Below are 22869 nucleotides of genomic sequence, written 5' to 3' on the forward strand. Positions count from 1 at the left end.
ATGGCCCAATTCCTTCCAGTTCTCTGTTCCTACTGCTTCAGTTTCGGTAATTAATTGTTACGCCCGGTTGGTTTTGGCTCGCTTGGCTAGTTTTTGCACGCCTACTCGGAGCCAACTGAGCGAGTTCATATGATACTAACATGGTTAGCAAAACGCGCGTCCAGTGCAAAAGTAAGTGTTTTGGTGTATTGTGGTGATTTAGTGTTTTATTTTGCTTAATTTTTAGTGTCCAGAAATTTAAACAATATTTTCAGGTATTTTCCGAATCTATAGAGAATATCTCAAAAAATTGTACTTTTTTGGCATACATTCCGTTATCAAATGGAGAAAATCAGAGATACAGTACAGACTACTGTAAACAAAAACTGAAAATTGATATTCTAATATTTAGAAAGATTGAGATCTAATGCAATAATACAGCAGTAACCGTGTCATTTCTGTTGTAATATATTTATTTTTAGTACTTAGAAATTGGAATAATTATTTCTGGATTTACAATATTTGAAAGAATTATATTTTTTTAGTACGTTTATTACGTTGTGCTCACATGCGATTATGCTAGGAACTTTTGGCAAACTGGTTAAATAGTAAAAAATATACACGTTTACATTAAAAAACACTTTATGTTAACACAGTTTTTAAATTTTATTCAAGTTAACAATTATCTGACAAATTACTTTTCCCGTAGAAAAGTTTTTTATTTTAATTAAAATTTAAAATATTTTTAAATTTAATTGTTTCCTTTAAGACGTAATTGGGAAATGTTAATCATATGGTTATTACTGTCTGTAAGATTTTTCAGAATATCCTTGCAGTCATTAAAAATGATGGGTGAATCGTAACAACATATATTATGAAAAAAAGTTTATGACGTTAGTGAGTTTAATTTGAATTATTGAATAAAGTTATGCCCCGTTTAAATTACTTATAATTTAATTTTATGTTTTTTACTTGTTTGTAATTATATCAAATAACATATTTTATTATACAGAGAACAAACAATTGTCGTGTAGTTGCTATGTAACAAGCGACATAGGAAACCTCATTTAGAGATTCCTATTTCAAACCTGACCTAATCTTGTATTCAGAACAGTGTGGCAAGTGATCCGGGATCATACAATAGGCGTGTTTACTAAATACAGTCCCATTGTATTAACGTACGAAGGTTTCAATTGATTTGAACTAGAATCTTGTTGGTCACTGTTGAGATAAAGCACGCTATAATCTAGTTAGAAGGGATAGAAATTAAAATTGTTTGCCCTAATTAAAATATTTAGATAGAATGAAGCTTGAAAATGCTTAATAGTTAAATGAAATGTGAATTTTTATTAGGAGTAATCCTTTATAATAAATATTAGTAAAATTTTTGCGTTTCTTATTATTGGTGTAAACTAGCACTCAGTGGAAAAGTATATTAAATTTAAAGCACTGATTAAGTTGACTGTACAAAATTATAGATTATTGTTGTTTTCAAAGCTTTTCAACGGTAGAGAGAAGCTTACAAAAGAGCGTGTAGATATACATGGTGGACCATTAGTGCGAGGAAGTCCGATATATATCGTTGTTGGTCAAAGATATGAAACAAAGTTTTGTTACACATGTTGCATGGTTTATAATGGTGCATATCCTAAAATATTTTTTTCGTGTACAGCGTGGGTCAAATTCGACGCTTTTAAATGGAAACACCTTTTTTATAGGAGATAGACGAAAACTAATATCGGCGTCTGGAGCTCAATTTTTATCAAAAACATGATGGTGAAAACCGCACATCAATATCTGTTACCGTTTCGGAGTTACGGGGTGTTTCTCAAAAATGTGCATTTTTAACAAATCGCTGTAACCTTTATGCTATGGAAAATTCTGTATTTCTATGAAAACATTTCCAAAGCACCTTTTTACGTAGAATTTAATGGTTTAAATATAATTTTTTTAAATTAATAATTTAAGAGTTATCAAGAGAAAAATTTATTTTTTTTTGAGACACCCTCTATATTTTTAATTAACTGAAAAGAATTTAAAATTACCTTTCCAAAAATATAGCACACTTGATATTTTGTTATAATCTCCTTTGAAATACAGGATAAAAAATGCGCCACTTTTAACTAGTAGGATTTGGACCCCCTTATTGATGATATGCCTTAATAGAACTCAACAACATATTTTCCAACAAGACAAAGCACTGCCTCTGAACGCTGAAGTTATCCAGCAAATTTTTTGCAGCCAATTTCAAGAATAATTGAATAGCTAACCAAGATCCCAGCCGTTGGCCCTCGTGACCGCCTGACTTAGTGCCCATGGATCTAATACTATGGATATATTTGCGGAAGAATAAAGGTTCCTTGATTCTTTACGTATAATCTAGACAAGAATTAGAAATATTTAGCAAGCAGTTATGATGAGTATCTTTCCACTTCCCCCCACTGAGTTAATGAATTCTGCGAGAAATGTTCAAAAACTGCTCCGTCTGTCCATAACAGAAGACGGTCGATATGTCGAACACCTGTAGCAAAATATCTTGTCTTGGTTTGCTATTTATTTTTATTATTATTAGATATAGTTTACATGTGTTGATGTTGGTTAAATATATTTTAAATTGTTATAAAATTTTGCATCTCTCATAGCGAATATTATTTTCGTTTTAATTGATGCTCACAGCTAGAATTTTTTTGCATTACAGCCGGTGCCGTTCAAAGCCTACCTATTTAAAGCGGGCGAATTGTAATACCTACTCTATATCTCGAAGATGAATCGAGCATAATATCAAGTGTGTTACATTTTTGGAAAGGTAATTTTAAATTCTTTTCAATAAATTAAAAATATACCGGGTGTCCCGTATAAAAAATCAAATTTTCTGTTGATAATTCTTAAATTATTAATTTTAAAAAAATTATACTTAAACCATTAAATTCTACGTAAAAAGATGATTTGGAAATGTTTTCATAAAAATACAAAATTTTCCATAGGAAAAAAGTTACGTTTTATTTGTAAAAAATGCATATTTTTGAGAAACACCCGTAACTCCGAAACGGTAACAGATATCGATATGCGGTTTTCACCATCATGTTTTTGACAAAAACTGATGGTGACAGATACCGATACTAGTTTTTGTCTATCTCCTATAGAAAAGGGTGTTTCCATTTAAAAGCGTCGAATTTAACCCACCCTGTACAGACTGTCACAAAAAACAGTTATGATGACTTTTTATCTTTTTTAAATTACACCCTCCATTTTCCTGTAGATAATAATTGGGTTTATCATAAAATTCTGCTTGTAGTAGGCTATTTTATTTCCACCACTATACGATGATGCAATTCAATTTCATATTTACTGAAACTTTCGTTAAAAACATTATATCCGAAAAGTGGTTAAAACTAGAGCGAATATAACTTTATTAATACTTACCTATATTTTCTTACAACATCAAGTATAAGGAATAAACCTGCGAAGGAAAATTTACATTATTGTATACAAGGTAATTTTTATAATGACGCCAACATCTAGGTGTTCCTAAATTATTAGCGGTTTTAAAGATATTCGTTCTATTATATTACATGTGGGATACTACTTTACAAAAAAAACTTTTTAATTCTGCAACCAAAAAGAAAATAATATACAGAGTGTTGCATCTAAAAACATTGAGATATAGCATTTTAAATATTGCCATGGCTGGCGACACCATAAAAATTACCCTGTATAAGATAATGTTTCCTTACCGGGTTTATTCTGTTATCATTATTGTTTAGGACAATAAAGCTAAGTAGTAATAAAGTTAAATGTATTGTAGTTTTTAATAACTTTTCGGATATAGTGTTTTTAACCAAAATTACAGTAAATATGAAATAGAATGGCAACAACACTACATAGTTCTGGAAAGAAAAAATAGCGTACTATATAGAGAATTTTATGCTGGATCCAGATCTGCGCAGAAAAATGGGGGAAGCAATTTAAAAAACTTAAAACTTCATTATCACTTTTTTTGGCATACCCTCTATGCAACAAAATATTTTAGGATATACCTCTTTATTAACCAAACATCTGTCTAAAACCTTTTTTCACATATTCGACAACGACGACGATATTGGACTTCCTCGCACTAATAGGCCACACTGTATTTACACGTTTTTTTTTAATTTGATCTCCAATAGTTTCATTATATTATATTTAATTGTTCATTCTAATATTTTTGTTTTCTTTTTCAGTTGTACCAGGGGAGACTATTTAAAACTATTTGTCCATCTAGAGGCTGCAGCAGTTAACGAATATACGCCTTGGGAAAGTATATATTGTGGACACATGACCGATATACCTACAGTGATTTATTCTTCCGGAGCAGGGCTTGTCATGGAATTTCATACAGGATCCAATAAAAAGAACTATACTGGATTTCTAGGATTTTTTAGATTTATTAATAAACGTAAGTACTTTCGTATAATAATTGGCTGGCAATCTGAGTTACCTATTACAATTTTATTTCTTTAAATCTTTTTTGATTTTAAATTTATTATAGAGAAGTTAATAAGAAAAACGATAGAAGAGGATTTTTAAGTAGTAAATAATTAACCGTCGAGCGAGCGCGTTTGGAATTTTATACCGCAATTTTACTAATTTCAATAAAATAAAAGACCTATATACAGGGTGGTTCACCACATACGACACGGAGTATTGTAGCTAAACGATGAGATTTTTACAAATTGTAAGTTTGGGGTTCGTTGAAGGACTATTAGAGCTACAATTTAAAAATATTTTTACAAGATACAGTGTCCCAAATAAATAAAAAATATCAAAGTTGTATTTTTTAAATGGAACACCCTGTATATTATTACATTTTTAGTTTCTACGATTAAAATAAAGGTAAATTTGATTAAGGTTTATTATACTTAAACCTTACCGTTTTTGAAATATTTTCAATTTTGTGAAATTCCAGTAAAAAATTTAAAGCTTCATTTCTCCAAGGGTATCAATGTTTTTAATACTAAATATTTAATGAAGTTTATTTGATCAGTTATTGTGTTGCAATAATAAAAATAATACTACCTTATACAGAGTGTCTAAAAATTAATTTTAAATAATTATTAGCTTCAAACGGCAATAACTTCTTTAATTTAAATGGAATGCCCTTTATATTTTAGGAGAATCAGATGCACAATTAAATTGTCTATCAAATTGTATTATACCATTTTTTACCTATCCCTTCAAGTTTTCGTAGAAAATGCAGTTTCTTATAATTTAGACCTCATTTATAAATATATCCATGGAATATTGACATTTTAGATTGTTTTTAAGCAGCAAATGTATAAAATGTACAGACTAGTAATATTATCGTTTTTAGCAAAACGATAATATTACTAACCCATTTGTATGCAAAAAAACTATTTAAATCTTTATAAAGAGTATACCATTAATTAAATATAACACCAATTATTTCCGCCCATATACTAATTAATGGCATACTTAATTGTGTTCGTTAATAAATTATTATAATAAATGTGGATTTTAGTCAGAAATCAATATAATAATAAGTTATCAAATTAGTCTCTGTTGTTATAAATAAGCTTTTATTAAAAAATGAAATATCATTTTTAAGGTGTTACTTTTTATCACACTGTCTAATGCCCATACAAAATTCAGTTTTTTAGTATTTGGAGCAATTATTATTCATCAACGCAAACAGTCAGTTAATGAAATTTGAATACTGGAATCATATTAATTGATCCTCTTTAACAAATATTTAAACAGTTTTTTTTTATTTTTTAATGAAATAAACGAATTATATCGACAATATTAGTATCTGTACTTTTTAAAAATTTGGTACATCTTTAAAAATAATCTAAAATGTCAATAGTCCATGGGTATATTGATAAATAAGTTCTAAATTACAAGAAAATGCATTTTCTACGTAAAACTTAAAGAGATAGGTAAAAATGGTAAATATAATTTGATAGACAATTAAATTGTGCATCTGATTCTCATAAAATATACAGGGTGTTCCATTTAAATTAAACAAGTTATTGCCGTTTGAAGCTAATAATTATTTAAAATAAATTTTTAGACACTCTGTATAAGGTAGTATTATTTGTATTATTGCAACACAATAACTGATCAGTAAATAAACTTCAGTAAATATTTAGTATTAAAAACTTTGATACCCTTGGAGAAATGAAGCCTTAAAATTTTTACTGCAATTTCACAAAATTGAAAATATTTCAAAAACGGTAAGGTTTAAGTATAATAAATGTTAATCAAATTTACCTTTATTTTAATCGTAGAAACTAAAAATGTAATAATATACAGGGTGTTCCATTTAAAAAAATACAACTTTGATATTTTTTCTTATTTGGGACACTCTGTATCTTGTAAAATTATTTTTAAATTGTACCTCTAATAGTCCTTCATCGAACCCAAAACTTACAATTTGTAAAAATCTCATCGTTTAGCTACAATACTCCGTGTCGTATGTGGTGAACAACCCTGTATAAGTGTGCTATTAAATATTATTATTTACGTATATTTGATACACCTGGTCATAGTGGTTACGTATCTAACGTTGTTGCCTCAGTAGCAATTCTGTTCTAAAGATGACAGCTACAGAAATCCGGTACGCGGTACATCGGTTGTGTATGTAAGATGTTTATCAAATTATTTATTTATTTTGCTTTATTTATTGTAGTTTTTAGTTGTTAATTAATTCTTTTAATTGTTTATGTAATAACCTGTTAAAAGGGTCAGTATACAAACTCTTCCCAGAGACTACTAGTTGGAGACAACAAGAAGCGAGTTGAACCCTGTCATGCAATGTAAAACCCATAAAAACTAAGAGTTTTTGGAACTCATGCAACATTGTTTGTAAAAAGTCTAAAATTAATGAAATGCACTTACCTGTGTATCTACCAATAGAAAAAGAATAAAAAAAAATATATATATAAAGTGCTTTTATCCAGTGGTTCATTATGTTTTCTTTTTTTCTTTTGAACACTTAAAATGTTCTCTTTGACCTTTTATTATAATATGTCCAGTATGGTACATTTTTTAGGAGTAACAAAATTATATATTTTTTTATTATTTTGAATACTAAAGATGTTTTGTTTTGTTCCTATTTTTATAGTGTGTTTAATTTTTGTTATGTATACCATACATGACAAAAGTATATTAGTATATTACATTCTCCAGTCTTATCTTTTTCACAAAGTCTAGCAACTTTGAGACTGAATCCTCCATGTAGCTCCCTTTTCTATCGTTGCTTATTACCGAGAACCGCACATTTGCCAGGCTGTCGCACCGACACAGAATTTGTTCTGTCGTTTCTTCTTCGGATTGGCGGACGAAGCCATGCGTAGGTTCTGCCATGTATCTGTCCTGGGGCGCTATTCTGTACAATCGTCGGTATCGGTAAGTTACGACAGCTCTCGGTACGGATTTGTATATAGTAAAAATGTGTTAATTATTGTTGTCATAGTTAACGATCGGCCCTATGGCAAATATCGCAAATTTGTACCGACGAGGATCGGTATCTCTACCGTGTGCTTGTTAACCCCACGGTAGAGATACCGATAATCGTCGGTACAAATTTGCTGTGTCCTATTAATGACAGCTAAAACTATTTAACTAGCTAATTAACACGACGCTAATTGGCCGTACGTACCGATAACTGTCGGTAACTTACTGATACCGACGATTGTACAGAATAGCGCCCCTGGCGAGTTTCTTCACCATTCTAGTGATTTATTGGCCACCCGTTGTTCCGTAGCCATTCTCGTGACTACTTTTGCAATGCCGCAGAAGGGTTCTGGGATTATGAATGGGATTGATGAGCCTAGCTTGGCCCTTTCATATGCTTTTTTCGTTACCCTTGTGACCTTCGTGCCCTGGTACTCGGGCCAACGTAAGAATGCTACTTTTACCTAAAGTATTGTTATATAATTACCTAAAAGCACGCACACAGTCCCGCACTTATCTAGAATTGACTTTCGTGGAACCGAGTACCTTTAGCGCTGCTTGGCTGTCTGTGAATTATAATTTAAGTAAATATCATAGTAATCGGTATATAAATAAAATATGGCATATTAAACATACGACGATCAATTAATAAATAGTAATAATTACAAAAACTTTTTCTTACATACTTAATTGCTTATTATATACTTAAATTTAATTTATAATAGTTTAAATTTTTCATTTACAGTTTATATATTTTATTGCATTTTTCTGCCATCAAACGAGTTTGTGACAAATTGACTTAACTCACTATTTATTAAATTCGATTTGTAAGAAAGTTACGTTTAATGTCTTACAAATCACAATAAACTACATGGTTTTATACAAAACGAATTATTTTGTTATTGAAACAAAATATTCAAGTAAAAAAGATTTTTTAATGTTGTTTGAATTATTTTATTGATCGATTTGTCTATAAATTTTCATTTATCGTAGGCCTAATGATGTTAATGCTTTACATCCTGAATTTGTCGAAAATCCATTTGTTTTTCTCCTCAATAATAAATAAATTAAATGTAGTCCTAATGAACTCGTGAACTTACGTTCAAATAATGTCATTATGGACGCGCAATTGACAATCTGATTCCATACCAAATTTCATCTCAACTGGATAATTTTTTGCCATTTATGATGTTGTTTCTTGGAGAACGAAATGGCGGACAAACGTCATTAAAATTGTAGTGCATAGAGCCTTATCAACTTTGCAAGTCTCAATATTCTTTGCAAAATCTGATATAATGAGACGAGACGAGGTTATAGACAATTCAAGTTCCAATGGGGTGGTTGATTGGGATTCATTATTATCATTCTCAACTTATTCAACTATTTCTAATTATGGTGTAGCCTCCTTCACATATTTAGATACTCTCTTTTTAGTTGGGCACATTGTTGTCTACTGTTGGCTATGCAGGCCTAAGTTATCCTTGCTAATTTCTTAACCTTTCCGGGACCGTGCTACAAAAAGTTACGTTTCAGGCCGTGTGTGGTAACTACGATACCCCACTGAAATATTTCAAAAACTATTAATATTTTGTCACTCAGGTAAATTATTAGTAATTATTTGTAAAGTTTAATAATAAAATGTCAATAATTTAAATATTTTGTATTTGTTTAATATAAAAAAAAACATTTAATTTTAAAACTAAACTCTTATTAGTTTTCTACACATTATTTTGGCAGTCAGAGCCTTGCAAAACGTTTTACATTCTTTGCCGAGAATATTAAAAATGGGGTTTTTGCATGTATTAAATAATATTTTTCTTTTTGTCTTACGTTATCTGGCGCAAAAGCCGCATCTTCGGTTTGAATTAGGTTGAGTCTCTTTAGCAGGATTTATAGGAACTGTGCTTTTGGCAAGAAATAATTTTATTGCTGTTTTTACAGTCTTGTGAAACTTGTTACCATTTTATTTACTTCTTAGAACGTTTGGAAGTACAAGTCCTTGTGCTGAAGGATTGCTCTTCGCAGCTCTCGAAGCGAATTCAGCAGGAATTTCTTTTTTGTTACTACATCACAGTAAATACCAACACTAAACTGGATATAAAACTTGTTTACGTCTTCATACAAGGTCACCAACACGAAAAAACATGAATAGTGCGTGTAGGACTTCGAATCACTGCAGGCCGTGCGGGGTAACGGAGGTACCTCAGGCAGTAAATTCCAGTTTTTCGCCGAAAATAAAAAAAAATACTAGGCTATTTTTGTTAAAAAAGGGTTTTGTAATATATATTCTAGGATTACCTGATAGGAAAAAAGTGATAAATAAAAATTGCAAAAGTTATTAAAGAAAAAACGCATCTGGGGTACCTAAAATACCCCGCACGGTCCCGGAAAGGTTAATATCAAGGCCTCTTAATTTAATTTCTCGTGGGTCCGATGCTGTAATTTTTGTGGTCCATCTGTTGTCCGTCCTTCTTGCCAGGTGTCCAGCGCATTGTCACTTGAAGGATTTGATTTTGTAGATGACATCTTTTACCTCGTTCTTTTGTCGCATCCACTCTATCCTTTTACAATATTTCTTTGTTATTCCCAGGATATTTCGTTCCATTGAGCGGTTGTGCGACCTGCAGTTTCCTTTCTTTCTATATATTACCAATTATTTTGAACACACAAAAAATTCCACAAAAAAAACAAGACCAATAACTTGTTTGTAGCAGTAAGTAAATAGAAGATACTTAAAAAAATATATTTATTACTTGTTTCTGACTCAATTTGACCCACATCAAAGTGGTGCTTAGCAAGATACTTTATTAAAATTGTTTGACAGAGACACCATTTAAATATTACGTTTCGAAAGTGACTTTGAATCGTAGATTTAAAAGTTGGACAGACCGGACCAAAAAATCAGCAAAACAAGCCCGAAAGTTGTAAACCTCGGCACGCGGTATTAATTTCCCACGTTGACAATATACGGTGAGATGGGGCTAAACCGGGACAAAAAACTAGCCCCGTATAAATCTTGACCTGACGTATGGCCAGGCATTTTCGTCCGCATTTTTCGAATGAAATTGCGAATCCTTTCACGTATCGCGCCTTGAACTAATAAATTTTCTCTTCGTACTCTCTGCACCACAATAAAAACATTCTCTTAGGATACGTGCGCGCCAAGTTTGAATTGCCGCCGTTCCGCTGTGCTTTTCGAACATTCCTTTTCGAAAGATCGATTACGGGACAGAGTTTTTAACGCCGATGTAACTTAACGGCCTAAAGTTCTCTGTTGTATTTACAAAATAAAGCTATAAACGGTTTGCCCTCTATGACTACTATTCTGTAGCTATTTACTTGATGTTCAACACTATTTGACGTTTTATGATGCGTATGGATGCGTTGTGTCACAATAAAATGCGGCTAGTCCAGATTTTCGTCAGAGACCGTCAGAACCATCAGAACCCTTTCAAACGCTTAGCTGCATACAGAGACGTTTGACTTCTTTAAAATGGACATTTGAAAATGGAAATTTTATTAATTGAGCACCTTAGAAACCATGAATGTTTATTCAACATAAAGTCTCGGCATTACCGCAACCAACCTTTAAAAAGCAGATTAAATAAGGTATGGTATTCGCCCGATAGTTACCTATTTTCGTTTACGTTTCGTATCCACATTTTTTATTCTCTATTAACGCAGAACAAACAGCCACAGCATATTCTTCAATTTCTTCTTCAAATTCGTCTGAAAACGTTATGGTGATATGAAGACAATATCATACCAGATACAATGCGAAACCACGAAATCAGAGAGGAACTGGGAGTACAAGACATAGTGAGGTGGGAAAGATCAAGAAGGCATCATTGGGAAGAACAGAAAAGGCTTGAATAACTGTTTTATACAGGGATAGCCCTATTGCAAGATACTTCTTATTATATTTTCCTTTTCTGCTGAAAAGGAAAATATTTTTATTATTACTTGAAATACCAATTAAGTCATTGACTTTGTGTAATTTTTAATTTTATAGGGGAAAGATATATTTTTTATGGGTCTGCCAATAGAACTTTACATAAAACTCTCACAATTGTCGTGAAAAGGATATGGAAAATCAATTTTAAAGCTGGCGTTTAACTGAAATTTCAATATTGCGCCCGGAGACTATTTACATTTTATATCCTATTCAAAGCGGCTTATTGTGAATCTCCATTTTTATCACCAATCGATTTGTTAAGTTTACTGAAATGAAATAAAGATAAGATTCAATTTCATAATAATTTTTGTGTGACTCTATGCTTTTTTTTATTTTGTATGCTATGAAAGGGACTCAAGTTTGAAGTATATATACATAAACCTTTGATTTCATCGAGTAAAAGTTAGTCGTCTTTTTGTTAAACTATGTAATTTTATTTTTTATAACTTAAGATTCATTCAGAACCTCGGAATTAGTGGAATAAATTAGTGGTTTCATTTGGCATAGAAGTTTGTTCCTGTAATTTCAATGTAATTATTCAAAACGTCAAAATTAGTGGTAGATATTTTAAATTTGCAGAAAAAGTTATCAAACTTTTAACTTTTCCACTAATTATACTTCAAAATTCGAGAGAAATGTCATTTTGGCCATTGATTATCTTCCGTCAAGAGAAATTGTGGTTAGAAATCAAAAGTTGTTTGATTGTTGTTATTTTATTGTTATTTTGATTGTTTTATCAACTAAATATTAGGCTTTCTCTATTGATATAACTGACTAACGTAAGCTTGCTAGGATATTCTATTAATTTTAATTGTGTTTTTTAAACATTGTGAATGATCTTAAAAAGTATAATTGAAACCACTAATTGCGAGGTTCTGAATGAAGCTTTAGATATTTGCTTTTAAGATTACCCTTCATAATAAACTGGTATTAATAAGTATTTTTATATACTTATTAATACCGAGCCGCTCAGTTGGCTATAAAATATATTAAAAAATAGTATTTTTAATCATACATTTTGTTAGCAAAATAAAACACCAAATCACCACAATACACAAAACACTTTTACTTTTACACTGGACGCGCGTTTCGCTAACCATGTTAGCATCATCAGCAGATCATTAGGACTAACTAAAAAGTACAATTTGAGCGTTTATATACTCGCTTAGTGGCCAGATCTAGGCTCTGACTCTGTTAGCTAGATCTGACCAAACCGCTAAGCGTAACAGTTAGAATTCCGCTACTAGAGTAGTAGGAACAAAGAACTTGAAGGAATTAGACCGTTGTCTCTGTTCATACTATCTTTACATTTATTTATTAATTCTGATGTTTTCATATGCATCTAATTGCCTGTAATTTGAGACTTGTTGAATTAATTTTAAATTATTAAGATCTATACAATGTTCTTTATCAAAAATATGTTCAGCAACGCAAGATTTATCCAGTCTACCATATTTTATCTGAGCTAAATGTTCTTTAAATCTAGTTAATATTGATCTTCTAGTTTGTCCAACATATTTCTGATTACAATGTTTACAAGAAATTTCATAAATACATGACCTTTCTAGTGGAGGTGTTTTATCCTTTGGGTTACCTAATAATTGTTGTAATTTAGTATTAGCACTATACAAAAGTTTATAATTGACATTCTTAAAAATTCCTTTTAGACCACGGGATAATTCTCTATCAAACTGTATTAAAAAATATTTTGACGTATCTTTCTCCACTTGAAAAGTCGAACGTTCAGAAATCATTAACCTATACCTACGTTTTCTAATTATTGTATCTACTAGTGAAGGAGAATATCCATTAAACTCAGCTACATTTCTAATGTAATCTCTTTCTATTTCATATCTTTCGTTGGTAAGTGGAAAAGTAAGTAATCTATGAACTAAGAAATTTAAACTAGCCATTTTATGTTCAAAACTATGATATGATTCATAAGGAATATATCTGCGTGTAGTGGTATTTTTCCTATAGATATCAAATTCCAGGCAATTATTAGTATTTCTAATAACTAATACATCTAGAAATGGTAATCTGTCCTTGTTCTCAATATCATGTGTAAATTTAATGGAAGGAAAACGTTTATTTAACTTAGAAATAAAATTATCTATGGTGTCTAAATGTGTGTCAAAAACAGGAAAAATATCATCCACATACCTAAACCATACTCTTGGAAAATACTCAAACTGATTCTTAGCCTCCACTTCAAACCTGCTCATGAATAAATTAGCCAAAAAAGGAGACAATGGATTACCCATTGCTGTACCTTCCCGCTGTTCAAGAAAGTTGTTAAATTGAAACCAATTTTGTTTCATATATAACGATGAAAGCTCAATATATTCAATCACATTTTTTGTAATACATTTTGTTGTCATATGGAGAAAATCAGAGATGCTGAACGGAATCTACTTTAAGCCTAAAACTGCGAATTGATATAATATTTTTAAATATTGAGTTTTATGATAAAATTTATTAGTAAAAATTTCTATGATAGCAGTAATCGTGTCGTTTGTGTTCGTAATATATTAATTTTTGTACCTAGAAATTGAAACAATTATTTCTGAAATTTATTGAATCTTTATAGAAAATTAAAAAAATTGTATTTTTTAGTACACGTTGTGCTCACGTGAGATTATGCTAGAACATTTAGACGTTTGGATATATAAAAGGCTTCATACTGATTCACTTAGATTTTAAAATTTAATCAAGTTACCAACTATTTGACAAATTACTTTTCCGTAGAAAAAGTTTATTACTTTAATTAAAATTTAAAACCTTTTTCAAAGATAAATTAGAACATTTTACTTATTAAGAAGTTTAATTATTGGCTTCTGTGAGATTTTTCAGAAACATTCTTGAAGTCATTAGAAATAACGGGGATGTTGCCAACATCAAAAAAATTGCAAAAATATCAAGGATTGCCGAGTTTTTTGAGAAAACGGATTTTATTCTGAAAATCAATTTTATTTTTTCCTGTCGTTACTTTTAATAAAATCGAAAAACTAATTGCACATTCTCATAGTCACATTATCAGGGCTAGATGAGAGTGCTGATAGATTTTCAAATGGGCTCTTTCACAAAAAATAAAATACCCGATTCAAGGACAAAATCTGAAATAGAAGACTATTTTCAGTATATTTATCAAAAAAAAAATAGTTCCAATAATTTTTTTATAGGCCCTCAAAATTGCTTTAATTTGAAATAATTTTAAAGTGCCAATTGATGACGTATGAAAAATACGCCCAATCACATTGCAGAACCGTGCTCGTGCGCCAGCCAACAACTGGCAACATTGCGATTTGATTTGACCAGCACCACCTCAACTCAAGGTCAATCAACATGATATGGGCAAGGCAAATATGGCGGCGAAGGCAGCGCATTATTAAATTGTTTACCTTTAACCTGAAAAGCCGGTAGTGGTTTCTCGTTCCGATTGCATACCAGAAATAATTAATTATCTCTAGTTTGTTGTGCTTGTGCAACACGTTTGTTTAGTTCTTAGTGTTCAGTGCATGGTGAGATCAGAAAATTGTGATAAAATAACAGTGTAATAAAAATCCAAACCAGATATTCCACATAGGGAAATTCAAACTTTTGTGCTTGTCATACTCCTCTATTATTAATTATTTTAAGGTAAGAACTAGAAGTATTTATCAAGATATTACACCTAAATGAGTAAAAAGCCTTCGCCACCAGTCTGCATAGTACTTTATAATGGTTACTTACAATAATCAAAAGGTATTAAAGGGTAGGTATTAACATTTTATTGTAGCATGCCTTTTACATGCTCTGTTCCAAATTCTCACGAGAATTATAGAGGGGGTCCCAAGGTTTCCGCTTTTATATTCCCCAAAAATGACGAGCTTCGTAAAAAATAGTGGACAGCTATTAAAAGTGATAATTTCACTTCTACTAGTAGTTCTCGAGTAAGAAGTGCATTAAATTTGCCTCAAAAAGGCCAAAGGCCAAAGCCTCTGTTACCCTAGTGAAGAAGTAGTTATGGCTACTGCTTACACTTACCTCACTATAAGTAAAATATTGGAAGAAGAATCAAGCTTTTTACATCAAAATGATCACAGAAAGATATTGACAACATTAACATTTGAAAATATAAATGGCCTGGATGTAAGTCTTTTTTTAGGTCACAATTTCCCCTCACATACGTCAGAATTTATTATTAAATCCATCTTGTTCAGAATATCCAATATTTTATTGAAGAACTATGCAAAAAAAGGAATGACGTCTTTACCACAAAGACAATACCCTATGTAAAGAGAAAGAGTAAAGAAAACTAAGCTAAGCGTAAGTTTTATTACGAACCCTCAAAAAGGTATTTAGTTTTTTTTCTATATAAAATCTTGAAACACATATTAGACATATTTTTTATTTATCCTCACCTATTATAGTTTAAATTTATTCCCATTTGTGTAATGCTGCAAAACATAGAAAAAATATTCCATAATTTTTGACCCAAGCCAGTGTAGTTTACAATTCCAAGAGCATTTACCAAGGCTTTTAATAAGACAAGGAACTTCCTATACTATCCATAACAGTATATATTTATCAAATGTTCAGTAAATTCCAAACTATGGTAGGTCAGTGTTTGCAATTGAATATTTAGTTTATATTGCTATTTTCTGTCATATATTCTGGTTATTTCTTTTTCCGATGATTTTGACGATGACCAAACCAAATCAAGTTTGAATATTTTAACATTACCTATTTTCTGAGAAAGGAGACCTTTTTATAAAAAGTAACTAACTGAAGTTTTCATAAAAGTAATAATACAAAAAATGCCATACTTATGTGGAGAACTTTAGACTCCCTGTATATTAAAAAAATTAGTGAAATATTACGTAATCTAACCCGACATTTGTGTGAAAAATGTCTATTTGGAAATAAAACAGGTTTTAAAATACGCGCCAAAATTATTTGTGAGAAGTGTGAGAAGTACGTATTAACGCACTTCTATCTCCGCCATATTGGAAAAGGTTAAATGGCCTTGTGTGGAGGTGGTGATGGGTTCGCATGGTGGCCCGGTTGACCGTGTTGCCGCTTTTCAACATGCCAGGTGTGACGTATTAAAAATAAAGTGCGGATTTTTATTCCGGGCTTTTTTGTTTTTATTTATTTTCTTAAGAACGACTTCAAATTTTTCGAAAGTAAGATAGCAGAAAATTCTAGAATTAATTGCTTTATTCAATTATGCTAATTCCAAAATATAGTGAAATAACCCATTAGTTCATATTTTATGAGATACATAAACCAACTTAATTCTTTTAAATACGGACCTGTATTTTTTTATTTTAGGTTTTGAGAAAATAAAAAGAAAAGCTCAAGAAAAAAAACGCCCTGCGTAACTATCTTGCATGTCAAATACTTGTCAGCGAGTAATGGCAGTAAGTATGTTCTACATGTAGAACGAGTAATGCACACATTTATTTTTCGTTCAATTTTATGCATAGAACTTTCAACATATCTTCATATACGTCGGAAACAAATGTGGCATATCGTTGTACTCAGGATACTGAATTCTTTCAAAAGTTGATCTATGTATTGCTTAAGATGGCCTATGTATGTCACAAATTATCAACTAATTTGAAAATCTTAAATAACTATTAGGTAGTCTTGATAACGTGGCTATGAGAATCAATTTTTGGAGTTTATAAATAGTAACGACAGGAAAAAATAAAATTGTTTTTTAAAAAAATCTTTTTTTTTTCAAAAAAACTCTAATAGAGTTTTTTATAACCAACGCTAATATAACTCTATATTAAACGCTATTGTTGACATTTTCTAAACATTTTTGATGGCCCCTTTGATGCCACCAATTTAACCATGTTCGTATCTACTACGGTTTCCAAGATACCTATGCTCGTACCTAGAATTTGAACACCCTGTATAGTGGTGCTACTTTAAAACATAAAAGAAATATACTATAATAATAATATATTAGAAAATAGTTCTAAATTTTAGATATAACTGGGTGTTACTAGCAAGTTTAGACATTTTTCAGATTTAGACGTTAATATAGAGTCATTTATATATTCTATATCTTTTTAGATTGGTTTGTAAAATATGGGAATTTATAGAGTGTACAGTTACTCCGAGTTGTTTTTATTTTAATAAATATCCTTCAATGAGGGAATAAAAAACACTACTCACAATCTTACATTAAAATTATTATTAATATTATATATTATATAAAATTAAAATTTTTATTATTTAATATTTTTTTACAAATAGGGGGGGGATGTTAGAAATATAAAAAAAATAATATTATTGTGAGGATAGTGTGTCTGTTATTCCCTCATTGGAGGATAATAATATTCATTAACATGAGCTCACACTGGATCAATGGATCTTTGTCTATTTTTATTTTAATTTGAATAAAGTTTATGAAGTTGTGGTATCCAATATTCTCATATGATGGGGCGATAAATCTAACCTTTAAAAATGCGGAAGCTTTACAAAAAAATCATATAATAGACAAAAGCTTTAATACTATATAAATTCCATCCATTTTAGCAATATGATGATATAAACAAAGCTATTGTTATTTTTTACGACGGCCCCAAATGGTAAATAATTTGAGTGTCCGGCTTTGCGGCCGATCACTGACATTCAGACGGTTATTAATGATTCCATAGATTGATGTTCGAAGCTGAAATGGAGTCGATCCATCAGTCAGGACCACGATATTTGATTTTGTAAGCGACGAGAAAATCGGTTTGGAGTAATTAAGACCCAAATTAACGGAAATAAGATAAATTTATTTTAGCAATGTCCGCCTATGGCCCATTTATTAGTATTTTTATTGTTTAAATATTTTTTATAGAAGTAAAAAATACTGAATAAAATAGATTAGAAGAATTAGAACAATAAAAACCGTAATTGCAAAAAAGTAAAGATTCTAAGTAGTTATTTAGGTTATTATTCCATATGACTCTTTCAATTTTAAGATACAAGACAAATAATTATTAAATGGATTCAAATTTTCCACTATTTTGTCGCTGCTTTCCTGTGAGAAATACATAAAAAAATAGTAAATAAATAGCAAAGCATTGGGCGGCTACATCCAGATGTAATCACCAAACAACTTACTTTGAACTACCAAAAATCTGTTTTCGGGGTATAAAAAATCACTTTTACAAGTGATCTCTATAATTTTAATTGAGAAAAAAATTGTCCAAATTCGGGGTGCGTCTCAAAAGTGGCTCATCCCTATAACGTTTTATTTTTACAAACAAAAAAATGAGATTTGATATCTTAGTATATGACATAAATTAGGATTGATTAACGTATTTAATTGTTTTTTATCACTCCTGTTTTACCGGAATTGATTCAAACATTTGATTTTTATATAGCACCCTCGCTATATTTCTACTTTATTCGATGGAAAATGATACTCTCAATAGAATGACATATAACATGTCAAAGAAACGCTTAAAGAAAAATCGTATTTTAAATTTCAATCTAGAGTGCCATGGTTGTACAAACACTAATTTTCAATCAAGGAGCTTTGGAAAAATAGATATGATCGTCTAATGTTTTTCCTGTCTTGTCCTGGCCGGTCAAAAGATATTCGAATCGTATTTTTAATCATATCTCAATTTTTTTTCGAATGTAACAAGGGTGGATCATTGGCATATTTGGAAAAAGCATTTTTTACGAATGATTTTGTACCACACACTTGGTATTTCGAGTGAAATTGTCGTTATAAACCGCATGTTACAATTTCAAATAAACTATATGCAAAAATGTCAAAAATTGACATATGATATGTCATTATATTCAGTCATTTTCTATCGAGTAAAGTAGAAATATACAAAGGGTGCCATTTAAAAATTGAGTTGTAGTCTTTTCCGGCGAAACAGGAAATGACCAAATACAAATGAATACGTCAATCCCTCCTAATTTATGTCATATAGTACTACTACTGCCATTACTCGCTGATGAGTATTCGACACGCATCAAAAGATGGTTACGCAAGGCGTTTCCTGTCATGAGCTTTTCTATGACTGAAAAGCCCGCTACGTGATGTTTTCTCTCTTCCGCACTCCGGACATTCAAAAATCTCATTACTTTGTTGCCTCTTTACTTTTTGGTTGTCGTTATTAACTGAATTTACAATTCTCCTCCATTGCGTTCTATTGTGCGCTGCTTCCTCCCACTGATGCTGCATACTTATCCCCTTTAAGTTTTCATAAACAACATCCTTGTATCTTTTGAGTTGTCCACCCGGTTTCCTCTTACCCTCTACAAGTTCACCGTAAAGAAGACATTTCGGTAGGCGGCTTTCTTGCATCCTGCATACGTGGCCAGCCCATCTTAAGCGAGATTTAGTAATCATGACTTCAGCGCTCTCGCAGCTTGCTTTTTTAAGGACTGATACATTTGAGACACGGTGGTACCATTTGATTCTTAAAAGTTGTCTAAGGTGTCTCTCTTGCAACTTGTTTAATGCGCTCGTGTGCCGGCGGTACGGCACCCTGGTTTCGCTTCCATATAACATGGTGGGGATTATTACTGCTCGGTACACTGCAAGTTTCGTTTTTGTGCTCAAGTGATGATTGTAGAAAACCCTGTCTTTTAATTTCTAGAATGCTCTTGAGGCGCTGCTGATTCTGTGCTGAATTTCAGAGTCGATATTTGCCTTTTCCGAAATCAAACTGCCGAGGTAATTAAATTCCGATACATATTGCAATAGTTCTTCTCCGATTTTTATAGCGCTGTTATGATTTTCCGGGGGAGTTCACATGATTTTTGTTTTATCGATGTTCAGTTTAAGGCCCAAAGTCTCGTATGCACAAGTTTATGTGTTCAGCATTTCCTGTAATTGATGTAACGTGTTTGCAACTAGAGCGCAGTCATCAGCGTATTAGAGTTTTGTGATGAATTTCATACGTGTTTTTGCCCTGAGTTTTTTTATGTTGAACAGACCGCCGTCATACCTGTATCTAACACCCATTCCTCTTTCCTGCAGTTTGCTGTCCATGTCATATACTAACATACCAAATCTCGTTTTTTATCTAAAAAAATGAAAAAGTTATAGGGGTGAGCCACTTTTGAGACGCACCCGGTATAGCTCAATAATCATATAATTAAAATAAAAAATGTTCAATTCATTATTTTACCAATGCTTATTCAAAATCATGTTTTTGTCAATTTTACACATATTTTATTTTTTATCTCGAAAACTATAAGACATTAGGTTATCATAATAGAAAAATTATGAGATATAAAAGTAGGTAATTTTCAAAAATGTAATTCATACTGGGTTCCATTTAAAATAACAAAGACGCTATCACTTTTCAAATGATCCGGCAACACTGTAACGCTGATAATATTATAAATAGATGAATCAGGTGTCTTTATGTCAAACTCCAAATTTTTAAAACCAATTATCTCATACATAAATAACTAACGTCCATGGCTGAGAAGTCACTTACCGGTAGCGAATAAGCACCTAACTATTAATCCATAAGGATATTTCGACATTTTTCATTTTTTCCTCTCCTTACAACAAAATTTTAAGTTTGTGAAACTTCTAGTAGGTAAATACCTTAACATTTTGATGATAGTAAAAATTCGATAGTCACTGTTGAAATTAAAAAAGTTTGAGTAATAATTCATAAACTTTGAGATATTGTTGTAACAGTAACATATAGTAAAATCTGACAATATCAAATTAATTAATTTTAGTTTTCTAACTTTTTGTCGACTGGAAAGACGGTTACCGGTAGCGGCTAGACAGCTAACTTTCAATTCATAAGGATATTTCAAGATCTTTAATTTTTTCCTTACGTTATAAGCTTAACGCTATCAAAACTCAAAATTTGAAGTTTGTGACACATCTAGAAGTACCTTAGAATTTTAATGATCTGTCAGGGACAAAATTAAAGAAATTTGCGATAATTCATAAATTATGAAGTATTTACTAGATATATTGGCAATCTATTGTATGTCCTCGTGATTAGCGAAAATTAATATTCTTGCTTTATCGATAACAAGGTTACAGGGGGGGTGAAAAGTGCCGCAAATGCCTTCAAGAAAAGCATGGTACGACTGTGCTCGACTTGGCTCCAGATTTCTTTGGAGCTCTTAATATTAATAATAATAATAATAATAAATTATATATTGACTATCAGAAAGCGTACGACTCCATACCACACAGCTGGCTGTTGCAAGTTCTAGAAATCTACAATGTTGACCCCAAAATCTGCCGATTCTTTAAAGAGACCATGCCTTCATGGACGCCCTCCCTCAACCTCAGGTCTGCTCCCTTTGATATAACATCGCCAAAAATTCCAATTCGTAGAGGGATATTCCAAGGAGATTCTTTTAGCGCCCTTTGGTTTTGTCTAGCCTTAAATCCACTATCGCGGATAATCAATGAAACAGGTTATGGATTCTCACTACGAACGAGATACAGACGTCATCTCATTACACACCTACTATACATGGATGACTTGAAGATATATGCTGCAACAAAAAACCAACTTGAAAACCTTCTGCGTACCGTTCATAAAATCAGCGCAGATATTGGAATGACCTTTGGTACGAGCAAATGTCAGACTGTTTCAATCATAAGAGGAAAACTATGCGAAACACCAGAATTGAATCTAGATGAGAAAACTATTATCTCCGCAATGTCGACTGAGCCGTATAAATATCTTGGAATGCTACAAACACACAAAATAGAACATGGAATTATTAAAAACCGCCTATCGACCGCCTTCCGACTGCGACTTACCTCCCTTCTAAAGACAGGTTTGAATTCTAAGAACCTCTTTAAAGCAATAAACACTTATGCCCTACCGGTTCTTACATATTCTTTTGGAATAGTCAAATGGACCCATACAGACTTGGAATCCCTAAATCGCCTGGTACGAACAACCTTAACCAAATTTAGAAATCACCACCCAAAGCGCACGGAACGGGTGACCCTCCCTCGAAATCTTGGAGGTAGAGGTTTACTGGATGTTGTTAATGTCTGTCGGGAGCAAATAAAGAGCCTCAGAGAATACTTTTATACCAAGAACAGCAACCTTTACGTCACGGTGTCTTCAGCTGATGTCAAATACACCCCCTTGAACCTCAGTAGAAACAATATGGTGCTTTTCCAACTCCTACATCAATCACTAATAAAATAGCTACTTGGGGAGCCAAGGAGTTACACGGACGGTACCTAAATGAGCTAGATCAACATCACATTGAAAAGGTGGAATCATTGCACTGGTTAACATCGGGTTATCTCTACTCAGAAACCGAGGGATTCATAGTGGCTATGCAAGACCAAGTTATTCCAACACGCAACTACCGGAAACTCATCCTAAAGGAGAATATATCAGACAAGTGCCCTAGATGTGATTCTGGAAGTGAAAACATAGAACACATTTTATCAGGGTGCAGTAATCTTGCGAGTACAAAGTATCTGGAAAGACACAACAGAGTCGCATCAATCATCTACT

The 22869-nt window shown here is 31.7% G+C and overlaps 1 protein-coding gene across 1 annotated transcript in view; it reads left to right on the forward strand.

Annotated features, from left to right (window-relative positions):
- LOC115889785 (suppressor of lurcher protein 1) overlaps window positions 1-22869 on the forward strand; it is a 246276-nt gene that overhangs the window by 161752 nt on the left and 61655 nt on the right. The window contains 1 exon segment of the mRNA XM_030909869.1: window positions 4200-4414. Coding sequence (XP_030765729.1) covers window positions 4200-4414 — 215 coding nt within the window.

The sequence above is a fragment of the Sitophilus oryzae genome, unplaced genomic scaffold, assembly GCF_002938485.1.
Source record: "Sitophilus oryzae breed Bouriz unplaced genomic scaffold, Soryzae_2.0 scaffold_1177_pilon_pilon, whole genome shotgun sequence".
Lineage (NCBI taxonomy): Eukaryota > Metazoa > Arthropoda > Insecta > Coleoptera > Curculionidae > Sitophilus > Sitophilus oryzae.